Source organism: Symphalangus syndactylus, chromosome 20 (genome assembly GCF_028878055.3).
Source record: "Symphalangus syndactylus isolate Jambi chromosome 20, NHGRI_mSymSyn1-v2.1_pri, whole genome shotgun sequence".
NCBI lineage: Eukaryota > Metazoa > Chordata > Mammalia > Primates > Hylobatidae > Symphalangus > Symphalangus syndactylus.
In genome coordinates, this window is record NC_072442.2 from 24,604,217 (window position 1) to 24,626,358 (window position 22,142).

Sequence of the window (22,142 nt, forward strand, 5' to 3'; positions counted from 1 at the left end):
TTATGCCTGTAATCCCAGCAGTTTGGAAGGTTGAGGCAGGCCGAATCACGAGGTCAGATCGAGACCATCCTGGCCAACATGGTGAAACCCCATCTCTACTAAAATACAAAACATTAGCCAGGCATGGTGGCACACGCCTGTAGTCCCAACTACTCTGGAGGCTGAGGCAGGAAAATCGCTTGAACCCAGGAGGCCGAGGCAGACAGATCACGAGATCAGGAGATTGAGAATATCCTGGCTAGCACGGTGAAATCCCATCTCTACTAAAAAATACAAAAAATTAGCCGGGCGTGGTGGCGGGCGCCTGTAGTCCCAGCTACTCAGGAGGCTGAGGCAGGAGAATGGCGTGAACCCGGGAAGGCAGAGCTTGCAGTGAGCCGAGATTGCGCCACTGCACTCCAGCCTGGGCAACAAAGCGAGACTCTGTCTCAAAAAATAATAATAATATATAATTTTAAAAACAACAGGCTGGGTGTAATGGTTCATACTTGTAATCTCAATGCTTTGAGAGGCTGAGACAGGAGGACTGTTTGAGGCCAGGAGTTTGAGACCATCTTAGGCAACATGACAAGAAAATGGATCTCTACTAAAGTTTTTTTTGAGATGTAGTCTTGCTCTGTCGCCCAGGCTGGAGTGCAATGGCGCGATCTCGCCTCCCTGCAACCTCCATCTCCCAGGTTTAAGCGATTCTCCTGCCTCAGCCTCCTGAATAGCTGGGATTACAGGTGCACGACACTCTGCCCAGCTAATTTTTGTATTTTTAGTAGAGATGGGGTTTTACCATGTTGGTCAGGCTGTTCTCAATCTCCTGACCTCGTGATCCGCCCGCCTCGGCCTCCGAAAGTGCTGGGACTACAGGCATGAGTCACTGTGCCCACAGGCATGAGTCACTGTGCCCGGCTACAAAATTTTAAAAAATCATCCAGGCATGGTATCTTGCGCCTGTGGTCCTAGGCTATTCGGTAGGCTGAGGCAGGAGGATCACTTGAGGCCAGGAGGTCAAGGGTAAAGTGAGTCATGATCGCACAATTGCAATCCAGCCTGGGTGATGAAGTGAGACCGTCTCCTAAAAAAACTTTTTTTAATAAAATAAAATAACTGCCGCATGGTAGCATGTACCTGTAGTACCAGCTACTCAGGAGGCTAAGACAGGAGGGTTACTTGAGCCCAGGAGTTTATGGCTGTAGTTGAGCCATGATCACACCACTGTACTGCCGCCTCAGCGACAGGGAAAATCCTCATCTCTAAAAAGTAAAATAAAAAATAAAGTAAGACAATGGAGCCTGGAGGTTCGAGGATGCAGTAAGCTATGAATGCATCACTGCACTCCCGTGTGGGTGACAGAACCAGACCCCACCTCTTAGAGGAAAAAAAAAAAAAGAACGAACGAGTTTCTTAAGACCAACATCCTTAAATTACCTTGAAGACAATGCACTATCTGGCCCTGGCCATCTGCTCCAGCCTCTTCTCATACCACTCTCCTTGCTCTTTCTACACAGCTACTCTGGCATCAAATGCTGTATACGTAATATTCCCTTTAACTAGAACCACCTATTTGTTCATCCTCCCACCCCATTTTACTTCTGTACACTTCTTTCAAATCTCAGCTTATTTCTTCAGATGCTTCCCTGATCATCATTATTCCCAAATCTAACACCTCAAATGAAAGAAAGCTGGTTCTCCTGTTTTATACACTCACAGTTTTCTTATGCTTTTCTTTCCCAGCACTTATTTCATATTTATTAAATGATTATGTCTTTCTCCCCTAAACACTAAGCTCCATAAAGGCAGGGCCTTCATCCATTTTGTTCACCATTATATACCCGAGGGCTTAGTATAATGCCTAGGACATTGCACACTATAGAAATGAAATGCACCCCCAAAAATATAGATGCAGGCCTTCTTATTGTAAAAATAAATGCTTAAAAGGGGGGAGGTTTAGAAAAGGAAGATTACTAATTTAAAAGCTTAGGTTGCATCAAAAACAAAAAGTCAGCTGGACGCAGTGGCTCACACCTGTAATCCCAGCACTTTGGGAAGCCGACGTGGGCAGAACACGAGGTCAGGAGTTCGAGACCAGCCTGACCAACATGGTGAAACCCCGTCTCTACCAAAAATACAAAAATTAACCGGGCGTGGTGGCGTGTGCCTGTAATCCCAGCTACTCAGGAGGCTGAGGCAGGAGAATAATAGCTTGAACCCGGGAGGCGGAGGTTACCGTGAGTCGAGATGGCACCACTGCACTCTTGCCTGGGCAAAAAAGCAAGACTCCGTTTCAAAAATAAATAAATAAATAGTCAAAAAAGGCACATTGACTTACCAACCTACTAAAAATAAAAATGAGCCAGGCACGGTGGCTCACACCTGTAATCCCAGCAATTTGGGAAGCTGAGGCAGGTGGATCACAAGGTCAGGAGATCAAGACCATCCTGGCCAACATGGTGAAACCCCTTCTCTACTAAAAATACAAAAATTAGCTGGGCGTGGTACTGCGTGCCTATAATCCCAGCTACTCGGGAGGCTGAGGCAGGAGAATTGCTTGAACCAAGGAGTTAGAGGTTGCAGTGAGCCGAGATCGCGCCACTGCACTCCAGCCTGGCGACAGGGCGTAACTCAGTCTCAAAAAAAAAAAAAAAAAAAATGAGGCTGGGCACGGGGGCTCATTCCTGTAATCTCAGCACTTCAGGATGTCGAGGTGGGAGGATCACTTGAAGATAGGAGTTCAAAACTGGCCTGGGCAAGACGGTGAGACACTGACTCTACAAAAATTCAAAAAATTACTGAGGTGCGACAGTACATGCCTATAGTCCCAGCTACTCAGGAGGCTGAGGCAGGAGGATCCCTTTATTCCACCAGTTCAATCCATCAGTGACCTATCATTGCGCCACTACACTCCAGCCTCGGTGACAAAGCGAGACCTTGTCTCAAAAAATAAAAATAAGGCCAGGCATGGTGGCTAACACCTGTAATCCCAGCAATTTGGGAGGTCGAGGCGGGTGGATCACCTGAGGTCAGGAGTTTGACACCAGCCTGGCCAATAGGTGAAACCCTGTCTCTACTAAAAAAAAAAAAAAAAAAAAAATTAGCTGGGTGTGGTGGCAGGTGCCTGTAATCCCAGCTACTGGGGATGCTGAGGCTCAAGAACTGCTTGAACCTGGGAGGCGGAGGTTGCAGTGAGCCAAGATCATGCCACTATATTCCTGCCTGGGTGACAGAGCAAGACTTTGTCTCAAAAAATAAAAATGAAATAAAAATACATGCTTGAAAATAACCCTAATAAAAGTTCTAATTCAGGTATCCTTTGAGGGGATTTTTCTCCAGCTACTAACAGAAGACCAGGAATAGAAGAGGAATAAGGGCGAGAAAGAGGTGACATTTTGCTTCGTTTGGCCCTCGTAAACACTCGGAAGCAACTCAGATTTAAAACTTTTTCATGATGCATTTTAGTCCATGGAGATGCACTCAGCACTCAAGAGTTGTTACCAGAGAATTCCAACATTGGGGATAGGCACGGTGGCACACGCCTGTAATCCCAGCACTTTGGGAGGCCACGGAAAGCGGTTCACTTGAGGTCAGGAGTTCAAGATCAGCCTGACCAACATGGTGAAACCCTGTCTCTACTAAAAATACAAAAATTAGCTGGGCATGGTGGCTGATGCCTGTAATCCCAGCTACTCAGGAGGCTGAGGCATGAGAATTGCTTGAACCTGGGAAGAGGAGGTTGCAGTAAGCCGAGATCGTGCTACTGCACTCCAGCCTCAGCGACAAAGCTACACTCCATCGCAAAAAAACAACAAAAAAAAGATAATTCCAAAATTGGTAGGACAGCATAAGAACCCCTAGAATCCTGCTAGCATATACAACTACACAAAGGCAAGAGATTTATTCTAATCGGCCATAGTGCCTGGTCAAAATCCATGAAAAATTCAAAACTGGAGTACCAGAAACAAGAGCTGAAAAGGACATAAGGCATTATATCAGACCTTCTGTAAAGAAAATAGAGGCCAGGCGTGGTGGCTCACACCTGTAATCCCAGAACTTTGGGAAGCCAATCTGAAAGGATCACTTGAGGCCAGGAGTTTGAGACCAGCCTGGGCAACATAGCAAGATCCTGCCTCTACGAAAATTTCAAAATTAGCCACGCATGGTGGCATGCGCCTGTAGTCCCAGCTATTCAGGAGGCTAAGATGGTTTGAGGCCAGGAGTTAGAGGCTGCAGTGAGCAGCCACTTGTGCTCCAGCCTGGGCAACAGAGCAAGACCCTGTCTCTTAGAAAAATAAGGCTGAGCGCAGTGGCTCACGCCTGTAATTGCAACACTTTGAGAGGCCAAGGTGGAAGGATCACTTGAGGTCAGGAGTTTGACACCAGCCTGGCCAACATGGTGAAACCCTGTCTCTACTAAAAATACAAAAATTAGTTGGATATGGTAGGGCATGCATATAATCCTAGCTACTAGGGAGGCTGTGGCAGGAGAATCTCTTGAACCTGGGGGACAGAGGTTGCAGTGAGCCGAGATCACACCACTACACTCCAGCCTGGGCGACAGTGTGAGACTCTGTCTCAAAAAAAAAAAAAAAAAAAAAAAACGGCAGGGCGCGGTGGCTCACGCCTGTAATCCCAGCACTTCGGGAGGCCAAGTCGGGCGGATCACAAGGTCAGGAGATAGAGACCATCCTGGCTAACATGGTGAAACCCCGTCTCTCCTAAAAATACAAAAAATTAGCCAGGCGTGGTGGCACGCACCTATCCCAGCTACTCGGGAGGCTGAGGCAGGAGAATGGCGTGCACCCAGGAGGCGGAGCTGAGATGGAGCTCAGCGTGAGCTGAGATGGCGCCACTGCACTCCGGCCTGGGTGACAGAGCGAGACTCCGTCTCATAAAAAAAAAAAAAAAAAAGAACTAACAACCATTTAATGGCCCATGTTTTTCCATCAGCTCCTTCCACTAACAAGTTTCTGCAAGTGACTTAAGACAACTGTAGGTCTAAAATATAAAAGACCCTGAAACACCAACTTCTTTTGAACAGATAATGCTCATATCTTGGTTTAGTTTATAAATTACTAAAAACGTCATAATCAACTCAGGCATTTATTTGACTGAACTAACTTTTGGGCTATACTACTATGGTATTTTTATCTTGATACCCTTTGAACTTTGAGGAATGAAATATATTGGGCTCAGGAGCAGACATACTGTAACTTTGGCAGTGCGAAAAGAACGTGAATTCTAGTGGAAGACTCCCAGACTAGACCTGTACAGATCCGGGACCCAGTCAAACTGAAATAGTACAAAGAATGTAAATGGAGGAGAGATACTTTTGTGTATGATTTAAGATATTAACTTCTACTAACTAACGTTATGGACCAACAAAGATTTATCATCTTTTTTCTGTTTTTTGAGACAGAGTCACACCCTTGCCCAGGCTGGAGTGCAGTAGCACAATCTTAGCTCACTGCAACCTCTGCCTCCTGGGTTCAAGGGATTCTCCTGCCTCGGTCACCTAAGTAGCTGGAATTACAGGTGTACACCACCTCGCCTGGCTTATTTTTGTATTTTTTGTAGAGAAAGGGTTTTGCCCTGTTGGCCAGAGCACTCTCAAATTCCTAGCCTCAAGTGATCCACCCACCTCAGCCACCAAAGTGCTGGGATTATAGGTGTGAGCCACCATGCCGGGCCTGTGTTATCTTTTAAGAATTTGACAATAGATTTTAGAAGCAAATATTTATACTGCTGGCATCATATACTGGTGTTTAGGGTCCTTCTTACAACCCTGTGTGATAGGCTTAGGAGAAAAATAAGATTACCTTAATTTGAAATAAGAAATAGATTAAAGGAGGCTGGGTGCAGTAGCTCACGCCTGTAATTCCAGCACTTTGGGAGGCTAAGGTGGGCAGATCACCTGAGGTCAGGAGTTCAAGAAAAAATTAGCTGGGTGTGATGGCAGGCGCCTGTAATCCCTGCTACTTGGGAGGCTGAGGCAGGAGAACCCGGGAGGCAGAGGTTGTAGTGAGCGGAGATCACGCCATTGCACTCCAGCCTGCGCAACAAGAGCAAACGTCTGTTTCAAAATAAATAAATACAAAAATTGGCCAGGCTTGGTGGCTCACACCTGTAATCCTGGCACTTTGGGAGGCCAAGGCAGGCGGATCACTTGAGGTCAGGAGTTCAACACCAGCCTGGCCAATATGGTGAAACTCTGTTTCTACTAAAAATACAAAATTAGCTGGGTGTGATGGTGCACGTCTGTATTCCCAGCTATTCAGGAGGCTGAGCCAGGTGAATCACTTGAGTCTGGGAGGTGGAGGCTGCAGAGAGCCAAGATCGCGCCACTGCACTCCAGCCTCAGCAAGAGGGAGACTTGGTCTCAACAACAACAACAACAACAACAAAAAAAAAAAAAAAAAAAAAAGGCTGGGTGTGGTGGCAGGCACCTGTAATCCTAGGTTATTGGGAGGCTGAGGCAGGAGAATTGCTTGAATCCAGGAGGTGGCAGTTGCAGTGAGCTGAGATAGCACCACTGCATGACTCCATCTCAAAAAAAAAGAAATAGATTAAAGAAAGTTAATAATGGCCGGGCGTGGTGGCTCAAGCCTGTAATCCCAGCACTTTGGGAGGCCGAGGCGGGCGGATCACAAGGTCAGGAGATCGAGACCATCCTGGCTAACACGGTGAAACCCCGTCTCTACTAAAAAAATACAAAAAATTAGCCGGGTGCCGTGGCGGGTGCCTGTATTCCCAGCTACTCGGGAGGCTGAGGCAGGAGAATGGCGTGAACCCGGGAGGCGGAGCTTGCAGTGAGCCGAGATCGCGCCACTGCACTCCAGCCTGGGGGAGAGAGCAAGACTCCGTCTCAAAAAAAAAAAAAAAAAAAAAAAAAAAAAGAAAGTTAATAATGTAGGGTCTTAGCGGTAAACTTAAAATGACACACTTTCTTAATTCATCTTAGTGCCTCTGGGAGCAATACTGAGACATTCTTAATCTTGAGAGGCTGAAATGGCCAACTCACTGGTCCTAGCTAGACCCTAAAGACTGAAGAAGTTCTCTGCCAAAACTACGAGCAGGAATTTATGTAACCCTCTGATGTATTTTTTTTTTTTTTTTTGAGATGGAGTCTCGCTCTTTCACCCAGGCTGGAGTGCAGTGGTGTGATCTTGGCTCACTGCAGGCTCCTCCCCCCAGGGTTCACACCATTCTCCTGCCTCAGCCTCCCGAGTAGCCTGGACTACAGGCGCCCGCCACCTCGCCCGGCTAATTTTTTGTATTTTTAGTAGAGACGGGGTTTCACCATGTTAGCCAGGATGGTCTCGATCTCCTGACCTTGTGATCCGCCCGACTCAGCCTCCCAAAGTGCTGGGATTACAGGCGTGAGCCACCGCGCCCGGCCAACCCTCTGATGTTAATCTTTGAGTTGCTATTGAACCCACCGGGTCAAAAGGAACAAAATTACTGGGGAAACAATTGTTCACAGAGAGTTGAATAGTATGTATCTCCCACACACTCTTACTTAGGGAAGCTCTGTAATTTCAAACCCAATGTCACAATGAGATAGTAATAAGGTTCAGTAGTGAAGGTAAAACTTGATGAGGAAGATGAAGAAAACGGTCAAGTGTTCTTGTTGTTGGTTCATGCTTCCTTCTCACTTGAACCCTGAAATGACTATACAGCAAACTTTTAATGCGGTCAGGAGAAAAGAAGCAGGGAGGTCAGACCAGGATCTTACTACAGTCTGTATTTTAAGTAAAAAAGGCCCTGAGGATCCCAAGAGCTCTGTCTAGGGTGGGTGACCAGACAAGAATCTGGAATATAAATTCTAGTAAAGAAAAATGTGCGTGCACTGGGAATATTCTCAGTTCTATCTTATAGGGTCCTCCCTGGGCATTAACAGATATAACAGGTAACAATTCAGGATCTCAGCTTCTAGAATGGACTATCACAGTTTATTTACAAGTCAGGATTGCCTAGACATGGAAATATAAATTATACTTCAACCCCACAAGATTGCAGGATATAAAATAAAAAATATTATTTTACAATTCAAGTAAAAAAATCACTTAGTTCCAAAGCCAAACTTAAAATATAAGTGACTGAAAAAAACGGAAGTCTTTTACCAGTCAACAGAACAATGGGAAAACAATGAGATGCATAAATGATGCATCATTAAGTGTATATCCTATCTAAATTCGTAAGCTGTGATTTAAAACTAGGAGGAAAAGAAAAATGCATTGTGACAAATTTTCCAACTCTATTTTTTCAAAAATCTAATATTTTTAGTTCTGCATTCTCTCTAAAGGTAGTTAATGAATCAACAAACACCACCAGAGCTGCTGTTTCTCTTTAGAATATTCAGTTTTCTATCAAAAATATCAAAAAATAAAGTTTACATATCAAAAAAATAAATAGAAGCATACTATCTAGAGTAGACAGGTATTAGACTAGTCAGAACATTTAGGGATTCGTTCTAGGTATATATTTGATAATGTACAATAAGTAGATTCTGTCCAAATGTTCAAGTTTCTGAAACTATGTGAGAAACATATTTAAAATATGAAATAAAAGTTATGAATATGTTGCCTGACAGATTTAAATGAGAAGAAGATGGAAAAAAAGAGAACCCCTCTCATATTTGAGAATAACTTACAAGATACATGATATTGTAAAGTCCCTGCCACAGTACCCGAATTCAAGAGATTCTTCTGCCTCAGCCTCCCAGGCAGCTGGGATTACAGGCGCCCACCACCACACCTGGCTAATTTTTGTATTTTTAGTAGAGACAGGGTTTCACCATGTTGGCCAGGCTAGTCTCAAACTCCTGACCTCAGGTGATCCACCTGCCTCAGCCTTCCCAAAGTGCTGGGATTACAGGTGTGAGCCACCATGCCCGGCCACTTTCTCCTTCATTTTAACTGCCTCTTATGTTGATATTAGAGATACTCGTGCATGACCTGGGATAATTAAAAAAAAAACCCAGTCATATGCTTTCCATGTATTTTGGGAAACATTTAGGACCTGTGGTAGATCGGACCTCAACATTAAATCAGCAGTTCTCTTTCCTGGAATCAGATTAGCACATCAAACTGAGCATGGTGTCGTGCGCCTATAATCCCAGCTACTCAGGAGTCTGAAGTAAGAAGGTCACTTGAGTCCAGGAGTTCAAGACCAGCCAGGGCAACAGAGCAAGACCCCGTCTCAATTATAAAAATTTTTTAATTTTTAAAAAACATTTAACAAGTTAACATAAAATTAAAATGTGTCTCAAAACCAGAGAGCCATCTTGTCTGCCATCACTGAGCAAAGTACAGATGGACTCAATACAAATTTGCCCACAGGGCTCGCTTGCAATACTGTTTCACAAAACTGACTGTATTCTTGGTCTTCACAAATGGCCAGTCTGATGCATAGCATGTTTAGCTACAAATGCCTCTGCTGACTCTCCCTGCAACATTTTCATTGCTCGCCAGTAGATCTGTCCACAGTTCTCAGGTCTACCAAGCGGGTGGTTCAATTCTTCTTTCATATAATCCATCCAAAGATCTTTAAAAAAAAAACATACAATTAGATAACTGACAGAGTGTTATTAGGTAACCTTATTAAATATCAATTCAACTCAAGATTTCTAAGAAATTTAACTTCTCACTGTTACTTCCCTAGGACGCTTTGTTTAACAATACCTCTTTTAGCTTCTTTAAACTATAGTGGCAGGTTTTGTTTTGTTTTTGTGTGTTTTTTTCTTTTTTCTTTTTTTTTTTTGAGACAGGGTCTCACTGTATTGCCCAGGCTAGAGTGTAGTGGTGGGAACATGGCTTACTACAGTCTCAACCTCCTGAGTTCAAGTGACCCTCCTGCCTCAGCCTCCAGGACAGCTGGGACCACAGGCACACCACCATATTTGGCTAATTTTTTAATTTTTTGTAGAAACAGAGTTTCACTATATTGCCCAGGCTAGTCTTGAACTCCTGGGCTCAAGCAATCCTTCTACCTTGGCCTTCCAAAGTGCTGGGATTACAGGCGTGAGCCACTGTGCCTCACCAGTTTTGTTTTTTTTTCCCAGTAGAAAACCTTCACATCAATCATAAAAGTCTTTTTATTTAATGAACTCAAAAATACTAAACTTTTTGGCTAGGCACAGTGGTTCACACCTGTAATCCCGGCACTTTGGGAGGCAAAGGCGGGCGGATCACCTGAGGTCAAGAGTTCAAGACCAGCCTAGCCAGCATGGCGAAACTCCATCTCGACTGAAAATACAAAAATTAGCCAGGCATGGTGGCATGCGTGCCTGTACTCCCAGCTACTTGGGAGGCTGAGGCATGAGAATCGCTTGAATCTGGGAGGCAGAGATTGCAGTGAGCCAAGATTGCGCCACTGCACTCCTGCCTGGGTGACAGTGAGACTGTCTCAAAACAAAATAAAAATAAACAAATCAATGTTTATGAGTTCATAAATAAGGTCCACAGATTTTACATGACATACTTATACCCAGAAGTATGTTGCACAAATCCTACAAATGAGGGCAATGTGGAGATAGTCAACAACAGACGCCAATGAGCATCTCACGTTTACCCCTTTCATGTAACTCTAAATACATTTTTTTTAAGAGAACAAAATCATGCAAATCTTTCTCTAATCCAGAGGGGGTGTTTTTGGTTTTGGTTTTTGAGACAGGGTCTCATTGTATCGCCCAGGCTGGAGTACAGTGGTGGCATCACAGTCATTGCGGCCTCAACATCCTGGGGCCCAAACAATCCTCCCACCTCAGCCTGCTGTGTAGCTGGGACCACAGGCATGCACCACCATACCCAGTTACTTTTTTTTTATTATTGTTTGTAGAGATGCAGATCTAAATATGTTGCCCAGGCTGGTCTCAGACTCCTGAGAAATCCAGGGTTCGCTGGGCGCGGTGGCTCACGCCTGTAATCCCAGCACGTTGGGAGGCCGAGGCGAGCGGATCACGAGGTCAGGAGATCGAGACCATCCTGGCTAACACCGTGAAACCCCGTCTCTACTAGAAATACAAAAAATTAGCCGGGCGTGGTGGCGGGCGCCTATAGTCCCAGCTACTCGGGAGGCTGAGGCAGGAGAATGGCGTGAACCCGGGAGGCGGAGCTTGCAGTGAGCGGAGACGGTGCCACTGCACTCCAGCCTAGGCGACAGAGCCAGACTCCATCTCAAAAAAAAAAAAAAAAAAAAGAAATCCAGGGTTCTTAACAGACGACCCATGGACCCCTGAACTTAGGATCTTGAAATGATAAAATTAGTATACACAAAGCAACTGAGGACGCAGAGAAAGGAAACAAGTTTTATTTTAAAAGAGGGTTATGATGCAAAAAAAAAAAAACTAAGAAACAGTTTTGTTTGTTTGTTTTTGAGATGGAGTTTCACTGTTGTTGCCCAGGCTGGAGTGCAATGGCACAATCTCAGCTCACTGCAACCTCCGTCTCCCAGGCTCAAGTGATTCTTCTGCCTCAGCCTCCCAGGCTGGGATTACAGGTGCGCACCACCATGTCCGGCTAATTTTTATTTTAGTAGAGACGGGGTTTTACCATATTGGCCAGGCTGGTCTCGAACTGCTGACCTCAAGTGATCTGCCTGCCTTGGCCTCCGAAAGTGCTGGGATTACAGGCATGAGCCACTGTGCTCAGCCAAGAAACACTGTTCTAACCATACTAATTGGTCACAAATTAAGGGTTTACTTACCAGAATCTGCGGATCCAAACTCTCTCAAAGCCCTCTCATAATATTCTCTTACGTTCGCCATATTGCAGGATTCCTGACAAAGATAGACAATCTTGCCTCAAAAGCCTGATTTATAACATAACAAATTCATTCTAACCATATTGTTAAGCAACTATTGTCTGTCAGGTATTTGAAGGGGAAGAGTTTAACATGAACACAATTTGGCTCTCAACTTTTCCAGGAAAAAATCAAAGCCACTCAACAGAGTGAAGTACGTATGTGAAACATAAAAGCACTTTGCTGTGGTAGCATGGAGAAAAGCGCTATTAGAAAAAAGTGGGGGACATGGGCAGCTTCACAGAAAACAGTATTTGAAAGTCTTGAGGAATGAGTGGGAATTAAAGAAACAGCGAAGGTTCTATTTGCTTTGAGTAAAGATTTCTTCCTTTTGAATATCTGGGCTCTGGTACTTATTTGTTATATCCACCTTAAAATAAATACTAGTTATATGACCTTCAGCAAGTTTTTAAACCCTTTGACTTTAAACATTTCCTCACCTATAAAACAAGCATAATATCTCTTAGCACGACTACAAGTATTAGATTAAAATGCTGATGAATTATGTACCTAGCAGAATAGCTGTAACTAACTTTACAACCAAAAACTGCTCATTCTCCACCTATTTTTAAAAATGTATTCTTGCCGAGCACGGTGACTCACACCCATAATCCCAGCACTTTGGGAGGCCGAGGCAGGCAGATCACGAGGTCAGGAGATCGAGACCATCCTGGCTAACACAGTGAAACCCTGTCTCTACTAAAAATACAAAAAATTAGCCAGGCGTGGTGGCGGGTGCCTGTAGTCCCAGCTACTCAGGAGGCTGAGGCAGGAGAATGGCGTGAACCTAGGAGGCGGAGCTTGCAGTGAGCCAAGATCGCGCCACTGCACTCCAGCCTGGGCGACAGAGCGAGACTCTGTCTCCAAAAAAAAAAAAAAAAAGTATTATTGCCGGGCGCAGTGGCTCACGCCTGTAATCCCAATACTTTGGGAGGCCGAGGCGGGCAGATCACAAGATCAGGAGTTGAGACCAGCCTGGCCAACATGGTGAAACCAGTCTCTACTAAAAATACAAAAATTAGGGCCAGGCACGGTGGCTCACACCTGTAATCCCAGCACTTTGGGAGGCCGAGCAGGTGGATCACAAGATCAGGAGTTCAAGACCAGCCTGACCAACATGGTGAAACCCTGTGCCTACTAAAAATGCAAAAATTAGCCAGGCATGGTGGTGCATGCCTGTAATCTTAGCTACTCAGGAGGCTGAGGCAGGAGAATTGCTTGAACCTAGGAGGCGGAGGTTGTAGTGAGCCAAGAATCCAGCCTGGGCGACAGGGTGAGACTCTGTCTCAAAAAAAAAAAAAAAAAAAAAAAAAAAATTAGCCAGGTGAGGTGGCAGGGGCCTGTAATCCCAGCTACTTGGGAGGCTGAGGCAGGAGAATCGCTTGAACCTGGAAGGCGGATGTTGCAGTAAGCCAAGATCACGCCACTGCACTCCAGCCTGGGCAACAGACAGCAAGACTCTGTCTCAAAAAAAAAAAAAAGTCAATTTAACCTCCTATTTTAGACATGCACGAAAAACAGAATCACACCACACCTGTTTAATGGTTCATATGTGCACAGCATTATGCAACGTCCTTTCTATCCAGTATACCATTTGGCCTTACAACTCTCACACCTCTGAAACAGGTATAATGACCTCCTCCTTTACAGATGAGGACCAGAAGCTCAGAATTAAGTGACTTGCTCAAGGCACATTAACTATCATGTTATAAATCCAAAGCCTGGCTATTACATATTAGGCTAGACTATCTCCTATACTATAAAACTGTCCTATACTGTGGAATAAGAACAGATACTTGGCTTGCCAGGCGTGGTGGCTCACGCCTGTAATCCCAGCACTTTGGGAGGCTCAGGGGGGCGGATCACCTGAAGTCAGGAGTTTGAGACCAGCCTGGCCAACATGGCAAAACCCCATCTCTATTGAAAATACAGAAATTAGCCTGGCGTGACGGCACGTGCCTATAATCCCAGCTACTCGGGAGGGTGTGGCAGGAGAAATCACTTGAACCCAGGATGCAGAGTTTGCAGTGAGCCGAGATCACACCACTGCACTCCAGCCTGGGCAACAGAGTAAGACTCTATCTCAGAAAAAAAAAGTAACATCTAAGTTTTCTATTCCCCAAACATATACTTTCTCTTTGCTTGATTACCATTCTTAAACCAGCTCTATGGAAAAGGGATTAGACCAAGGGATCAGAAATTTATACTGTATTATAATGAGAGCTTTTTACATAACAAAACACTCCCAGGCCCAGGCACGGTGGCTCACACCTGTAATCCCAACACTTTGGGAGTCTGAGGTGGGCAGATCACGAGGTCAAGAGATAGAGACCATCCTGGCCAACATGGTAAAACCCCATCTCTATAAAAACACAAAAATTGGCTGGGCACAGAGGCGCGCACCTGTAGTCCCAGCTACTCGGGAGGCTGAGGCAGAAGAATCACTTGAACCTGGGAGGTGGAGGTTGCAGTGAGCCAAGATCGCGCCACTGCACTCCAGCCTGGCAACAGAGCGAGACTCTGCCTCAAAAAAAAACAAAAAAACAAACAACAGTCTGATAGATCAGTAACCACTAATCCATTTTCCCAGACAAGAAATGCTGAAACAGAACACTTACTTGCTCCTTTTCAAACTGAATCATTTTCCTGAAAAAGTCAACTGAAAATGGTCGGCTCTCCTGTAAACTAAAAAGGAAGGAGAAAACGTTATCTTCAACAATGACAAAAAGCCTCTTACATCTCATAACTGTAAATACCCAGACCAGTGCCTCCACAACACATGGTTTAATAAAGACTTGACTTCAAATCAATGCAAGGACTTGACCTGATGGCCAGTCACTCTCACGATTCTATGACCACTAATGACTTTCTCTTCATACTCAGTTCTTAGTTGTTTTTTTTTTTTTTTTTTTTTGAGACAGGGTCTCACTTTGTCACCCAGGCTGGAGTGCAATATTGCAATCATAGCTCACTGCAGCCCTGAATTCCCAGGCTCAAGCAATCCTCCTGCCTTAGCCTCTAGAGTAACTGTGACTACAGGCATACACAACCACACACAGCTTATTTTTGAAATTTTCTGTAGAGAAGAGGTCTCACTAGGTTTCTCAGGCTAGTCTCGAACTCCTGGGCTCAAGCAATCCGCCCACCTCAGCCTTCCAAAGTGCTAGGATTACAGGCGTGTGCCACCATGCCTGGTTTAATTTTCTTACTGTACTCTTCTTTCTCTATTGTAGAGTTTTCAAGTTCCCTCAACTACATGTCAAAGTCTTTTGGGAAATCAGTAATTCCATTTCCAGGAATATATTCTAAGGAAATGATTTCTAATATGGACAAATATTTGTGCAGAAATATTCATCAAAACAGTATTACTGTGGCCAAAAAAGTTATACTGCATCCACGGCCAGGTAGGGTGGCTCACACCTGTAATCCCAGCACTTTGGGAGGCCAAGGCGGGTGGATCACCTGGGGTCAAGAGTTCAAGACCAGCCTGACCAACATGATGAAACCCTGCCTCTACTAAAAATATAAAAATTAGCTGTGCGTGGTGGTGGGCACCTATAATCCCATCTACTTGGGAGGCTGAGGCAGGAGAATCACTTGAACCTGGGAGGCGGAGGTTGCAGTGAGCCAAGATCAAGCCGCTGCACTCCAACATGGGCGACAGAGTGAGACTCCGTTTCAAAAAACAAAAAAATAAAGTTATACTGCATCCACAGAGTGGTATATCATACAGCTTTCTCTTTTTTTTTTTTTTTTTTTTTTTTTTTTTGAGACGGAGTCTTGCTCTGTCACCCAGGCTGGAGTGCAGTCGTGCAGTCTCGGCTCACTGCAAGCTCTGCCTCCCGGTTTCACACCATTCTCCTGCCTCAGCCTCCCGAGTAGCTGGGACTACAGGCGCCCGCCACCACACCCGACTAATTTTTTTTGTATTTTTAGTAGAGACGGGGTTTCACCGTGTTAGCCAGGATAGTCTCAATCTCCTGACCTTGTGATCCATCCGCCTCAACCTCCCAAAGTGCTGGGATTACAGGCGTGAACCACCACGCCTGGCCTGTTTTTGTTTTTGTTTTGAGACAGGGTCTCACTCTGTCACCAAGGCTGGAGTATACTAGCACAAACACGGCTCACTACAGCCTCAACCACCTGGACTCAAGTGATCCTCCGACTTCAGCTTCCCAAGTAGATAAAATCACAGGCACATGCCATGACATCTAACCTTTTTTAAGTTTTTTTTTTTTTTTTTTTTTTTGAGATAGAGTCTCGCTTTGTCGCCCAGGCTGGAGTGCGGTGGCGCGATCTCGGCTCACTGCAAGCTCCACCTCCCAGGTTCACGCCATGATCCTGCTTCAGCCACTGGGACTACAGGCACCTGCCACCATGCCCGGCTAATTTTTTCTATTTTTTTTAGTAGAGACGGAGTTTCACCATGTTAGCCAGGATGGTCTCGAACTCCTGACCCTGTGATCCGCCCGCTTCGGCCTCCTAAAGTGCTAGGATTACAGGCGTGAGCCACCGTGCCCAGCCTGTTAACTTTTAATAGAAATGAAGTCTCATTGTGTTGCCCAGGCTCGTCTCAAATGCTTGGGCTCAAGCAATCCTCTTGTCTCAGTCTCCCAAAGTCCTGATATTACAGGCCTTGAACCACCGTGCCCAGCTCATATAGCTATGTTTAATAAATGATGTTTATAAAGAATTTTTGGCTGGGCACAGTGCCTCACACCTACAATCCCAGCCCTTTGGGAGGCCAAGGCAGGAAGATCACTGGAAGCCATAAGGTCAAGATCAGTTTAAGCAACAAGGCGAGACCCCGACTCTACAAAAAAATTTAAGAATTAGCGGGGCATGGCCAGGCATGGTAGCTCATGCCTGTAATCCCAGCACTTTGAGAGGCTCAGCTGGGCAGACTGCTTGGGCCCAGGAGTTCAAGACCAGCCTGGGCAACACAGTGAAACCCCATCTCTACTAAAAATAAAAAAATTACCTGGGTGTGGTGGCGCACACCTGTAGTCCCAGCTACTTGGGAAGCTAAGGCACAAGAATCGCTTGAACCAGGAAGACAGAGTTTGCAGTGAGCCAAGATGGCACCACTACACTCAGCCTGGGCAACAGAGCAAGACTCTGTCTCAAAGAAAAAAAAAATATTTAGGCCAGGCACAGTGGCTCACACCTGTAATCCCAACACTTTGGGAGGCCAAGGCAGGCAGGTCACCAGAGGTCAGGAGTTCGAGACCAGCCTGGTCAACATGGCAAAAACCCTTATCTACTAAAAATATAAAAAATTAGCCAGGCATCGTGGCACATGCCTGTAATCCCAGCTATTCAGGAGGCTGAGGCAGGAGAATCGCTTGAACCCGGGAGGCAGAAGTTGCAGTGACCCAAGACTGTACCACTGCACTCCAGCCTGGGCAACACAGTGAGACTCCATCTCAAAAAAAAAAAAAAAAATTTTTTTAAATCATAAATAAAATTACAGTTATACTATAATCTCAACTACATAAAAACAAATTTTAAAATTATATGTTAACAATAATTTTTCCTTTGATGATGTAATAAATTATCATGGTTATATTTTCCCCCACCACAATGAACTGCTTTTATTGTTCAAAAAAAAGAAAAAGAAGGCCAGGCATGGTGGCTCACACTTATAATCCTAGCACTTTGGGAGGCTGAGGCAGGAGGACTGCTTGAGCCCAGGAGTTCGAGACCAGGCTGAACAATGCTGTGAGACTCAGTCTCTACAAAAAAAAAAAAATGTTTTAAGTTAGCTGGACATGGTGGTACATGCCTGTAGACCCAGACATTTGGGAGGCTGAAGTGGGAGGACTGCTTGAGCCCAGAAGGTCAAGGCTTCGGTGAGCCATGATTGTGCCACTGCACTCTAACCTGGGTGACAGAGCGAGAACCCGTCTCAAAAAAGGAAGGGAAACATTACTTTTTGAAAAAGTTTATTGGAGGCCAAATGCACTGGCTCATGCCTGTAATCCCAGCACTTTGAGAGGCCAAGACAAGCAAATCACTTGAGATCAGCAGTTCGAGACCAGCCTGGCCAACGTGATGAAACCCTATCTCTACTAAATTACAAAATTAGCCAGGCGTGGTATCGCACATCTGTAATCCCAGCTACTCAGGAGGCTAAGGCGGGAGAATCACTTAAACCCAGGAAGTGGACATTGCAGTGAGCTAAGATCTCACCACTGTACTCCAGGCTGGGTGACAAGAGTGAAACTCTGTCTCAAAAAAAAAAGGAAAATGAAACAGTGCATTGGGTCAGGTGTGGTGCCTCATGCCTATAATCCCTGCACTTTGGGAGGCTGAGGCAGGCAGATCACCTGAGGTCAGGAGTTTGAGACCAGCCTGGCCAACATGGTGAAACCTTGTCTTTAAAATCTAAAATGTAAAAATTAGCCAGGCGTGGTGGCAGGCGCCTGTAATCCTAGCTACTCGGGAAGCCGAGGCAGGAGAATCACTTGAACGCAGAAGGCGGAGATTGCAGTGAGCTGAGATTGTGCCACTGCACTCCAGCCTGGGCAACAGAGCAAGACTCCATCTTAAAAAAAAAAAAGAAAGAAAAAGTGTATTGGATTACTCCCTCAGATACTATTTGTGATTCAAATAATCTGGGTATGGGCAGCTGAGTATGGGGTAGAGAGACTAGTAACAACTATGAACGTCTGTGAGTACCTTTTAAACACAGCTCTGGCCTTTTTGTAGCCACCACTTCGATAAGCCCAATCCAGGTACTTATTCTTCAGGGTTACTGAGTCGGCACCTATGACAGCTAAGAGAGCTTTCTACAATTTAAAAGAAAAAAGAAAGAAACTATGTGAGAAAACTTCTAGATATCAAAAAAGATTTTCCCAGAACCACCTGAGGCCACTCCATAGTGCTTTAGGTGCACCTGCAATACTAGAGCTGACCAACCAGGGAAACTTCTGCCATTCCCCACACCACAAGACTTAGAACACGGAGCCTATACCTTAAAGACTGCCTCAGTGTCTTCTTGGCTTTTGGCACCTTCACTCCACTCTGCCCAGGAAATCCACAATGGCAGACAAACCTACTCCCAGTTTAAAAAATGTTAGTTAGAAAACAGCATATAATAAAACATCGCATGTACCCTATAAATGTGTAAAATATTATGTATCAATTTTTTTATGCTATAAAATGACAGTTTAGTCCTATGCTCTGAAAACTAGTTAAAAAGGCAGGTTCCTCCTAAGATAATCAATATGTAAAATAGGGATTCATTCCCAAACAGTCCTCATTGTGACAGAATTCTCATTGCCCAGCAGGAATGGCACGCCAGAACACAGCCAGCCTTCTGACCAAGTCACTCAGAGCAACACTCTTCTGTGAATTTTGGTTCCTTTCTATTGGGAAATATTTCACGTAGTTATCATCAATCATCTTTTAGTTAAGTAAGCAATTAACAACCCACACAGTTAGACCCACAGCTACCCAGATCATGTCTCTGCTGTCTAAGACCCACAACACAAGAACTAATTAATCTAGGCTGAAGTGTCTGATCTTCATTCATGTCCCAGAGGTACATACAAATGAGCAGCAAAGGCGAGGCATGGTGGTGCACATTTGTAATCCCAGCACTTTAAAGACGGAGGCAGGCGGATCACTTGAGGCCAGGAGTTCAAGACCAGCCTGGCCAACATGGCAAAACCCTGTCTCTACTAAAAATACAAAAATTAGCTGGGCATGGTGGTGGGAGACTGAGACAGGAGAATCGCTTGAACCTGGGAGGCGGAGGTTGCAGTGAGCCAAGTTTGCACCACTGCACTCCAGCCTGGGCAACAGAACAAGACTTTGTCTCAAAAAAAAAAAAAAAGGAAAAAGAAAACACCACCAAATGAGCAGTAGTTTTTTTCCTACTTTATCTTCTGGAATACATTTTTCCTACTAATATAAAAAATTCACTGCAAAGTGAATCTGGCCATACACCATGGCTCACGCCTGTAATCTCAGCACTTTGGGAGGCCAAGGCGGGCAGATCACTTGAGGCTAGGAGTTCCAGACCAGCCTGGCCAACATGGAGAAATCCTGTCTCTACTAAAATAGAAAATATTAGTCGGGTGTGATGGTGCGCGCCTGTACTCCCAGCTACTCGGGAGGCTGAGGCAGGAGAATTGCCTGAACCTGGGAGACGGAGATTGCAGTGAGCTGAGATCACGCCACTGCACTCCAGCATGGGCAACAGAGCAAGACTCCATCTCAAAAAAAAAAAAAAGTTGGGCTTATATTCAGCAAGTGCAATTAATATTCTACTGACATTTCTAACTTTGTAAGATATCTAAATAGAATAGGAAGTTTTATATAATTTGGTCAACTTTCAAATAAAGGAGATTAAATAGAAGCAAATTCTTCTACTCTTAACCTATGAACCATCGCCACTTAATGGCAAATGCCACTCTAGAGTTGGCTCTCAATAGCCAACTACATTCCAAATGAGCCTTGGCTAGTCTTAAAAGGTTTCCCAAATATAATGAATACAAAAGATCCAGCTCACTGACCTGGGGTTTCAGGTGCACAAAGGCTTCTTCAAAAAGCATGGCTATGTCAGGGCTCTTTGACTCGATCAGCACCCGCAGCTTCAGCTGCCACATTGTCCCAGAGTCTCTAAACAATTCAGTTCCAGCTACTGCCACTTCCAGAGCTTCTCTCAGTAAGTTATGACACAGCAACGAAACAATCTAGACAAGATGAAGGATGACTGGAAAATTAATTACTGAAACCCAAACAATCTATGTAAATGGAGACAAATAAAAACCTCATTTGAGGCAAGAATTTCACCAACCTTTCCACTACAATTTAAAATAAAAAAGAGGCCGGGTGTGGTGGCTCACACCTGTAACCCCAACACTTTGGGAGGCCGAGGCGGCCAGATCACGAGCTCAGGAGATCAAGGCCATCCTGGCCAACATGGTGAAACCCCATCTCTACTAAAAATACAAAAATTAGCTGGGTGTGGTGGTGTGCGTCTGTAATCCCAGCTACTCAGAAGGCTTAGGCAGAAGAATTGCTTGAACCCAGGGGGCGGAGATTGCAGTGAGCCGAGATCACGCCACTGCACTCCAACCTCGGCGACAGAGCAAGACTGTATCTCAAAAAAAAAAAAAAAAAAAAAAAGAAATGAGCTATGTGATAATTTATAGGTATCAAAACAAATTTTCCATGGCTGTTAAACAGGCACAAAGTGAACGATTTAGAATTTCTCCTATTTTCACTGCTCCTACCCATGAGGGTTATCCAAAAACAAGGAAGACGTAAAAACCAGAGAACCTAAAGAATTCAGACTGTAGGCCGGGCGCGGTGGCTCACGCTTGTAATCCCAGAACTTTGGGAGGCTGAGGCGGGTGGATCACGAGGTCAGGAGATTGAGACCACGGTGAAACCCCGTCTCTACTAAAAATACAAAAAAATTAGCCGGGCGTGGTGGCAAGCGCCTGTAGTCCCAGCTACTCAGAGACGCTAAGGCAGAAGAATGGCGTGAACCCGGGAGGCGGAGCTTGCAGTGAGCTGAGATCGCGCCACTGCACCCCAGCCTGGGTCTCAAAAAAAAAAAAAAAAAAAGAATTCAGACTGTAAGTTAGGTTTTTTTGTTTTTGTTTTTGTTTTTTTTTGGAGACAAGAGTTTTGCTCTGTAACCCAGTCTGGAGTACAGTGGCGCAATGATCTCGGCTCACTGCAAACTCCGCCTCCTGGGTTCAAGCAATTCTCCTGCCTCAGCTTCCCGAGTAGCTGGGACAACAGGCGCCCATCGCCACGCCCGGCTAAGTTTTTGTACTTTAGTAGAAATGGGGTTTCACCATGTTGGCCAGGCTGGTCTCGAACTCCTGACCTCAGATGATCCACCCATCTTGGCCTCCCAAAGTGCTGGGATTACAAGCGTGAGCCACCATGCCTGGCGTTAAGTTTTTAATAAAACAGTTCATGGCCGGGCACGGTGGCTCACGCCTGTAATCCCAGCACTTTGGGAGGCTGAGGCAGGCAGATCACCTAAGGTTGGGAGTTCGAGACCAGCCTGACCAACACGGAGAAACCCTGTCGCTACTAAAAATACAAAATTAGCCAGGCGTGGTGGTGCATGCTTGTAATCCCAGCTACTCGGGAGGCTGAGTCAGGAGAATTGCTTGAACCCAGGAGGCGGAGGTTGAGGTGAGCCTAGATCATGCCATTGCACTCCAGCCTGGGCAACAAGAATGAAACTCCGCCTCAAAGAAATAATAAATAAATAAAAACAAAACAGTTCACTATGCCAGAACACACGCTCACCAAACAGAGGATGAAAATTAACAAATAGGCTGGGCTCAGTGGCTCACGCCTGTAATCCCAGCACTTTGGGA

At 45.1% G+C, this 22,142-nt stretch overlaps 1 protein-coding gene across 2 annotated transcripts in view; it reads right to left on the reverse strand.

Annotated features, from left to right (window-relative positions):
• Positions 1–9,186: 9,186 nt before the first annotated feature.
• Positions 9,187–22,142, reverse strand: part of UTP6 (UTP6 small subunit processome component) — a 39,437-nt gene continuing 26,481 nt past the window's right edge. Inside the window, exons 14-19 of one of the 2 annotated variants that reach the window (XM_055256205.2) lie at positions 20,310–20,489; positions 18,764–18,844; positions 18,469–18,578; positions 14,406–14,472; positions 11,692–11,764; positions 9,187–9,531 (exon numbers count right to left, since the gene is read on the reverse strand). In XM_055256205.2, coding sequence (XP_055112180.1) covers positions 9,374–9,531; positions 11,692–11,764; positions 14,406–14,472; positions 18,469–18,578; positions 18,764–18,844; positions 20,310–20,489 — 669 coding nt within the window. In that variant the 3' untranslated portion in view covers positions 9,187–9,373. The remainder of the gene's footprint in view (positions 9,532–11,691; positions 11,765–14,405; positions 14,473–18,468; positions 18,579–18,763; positions 18,845–20,309; positions 20,490–22,142) is intronic. The other variant, XM_055256207.2, reaches the window with a different exon arrangement.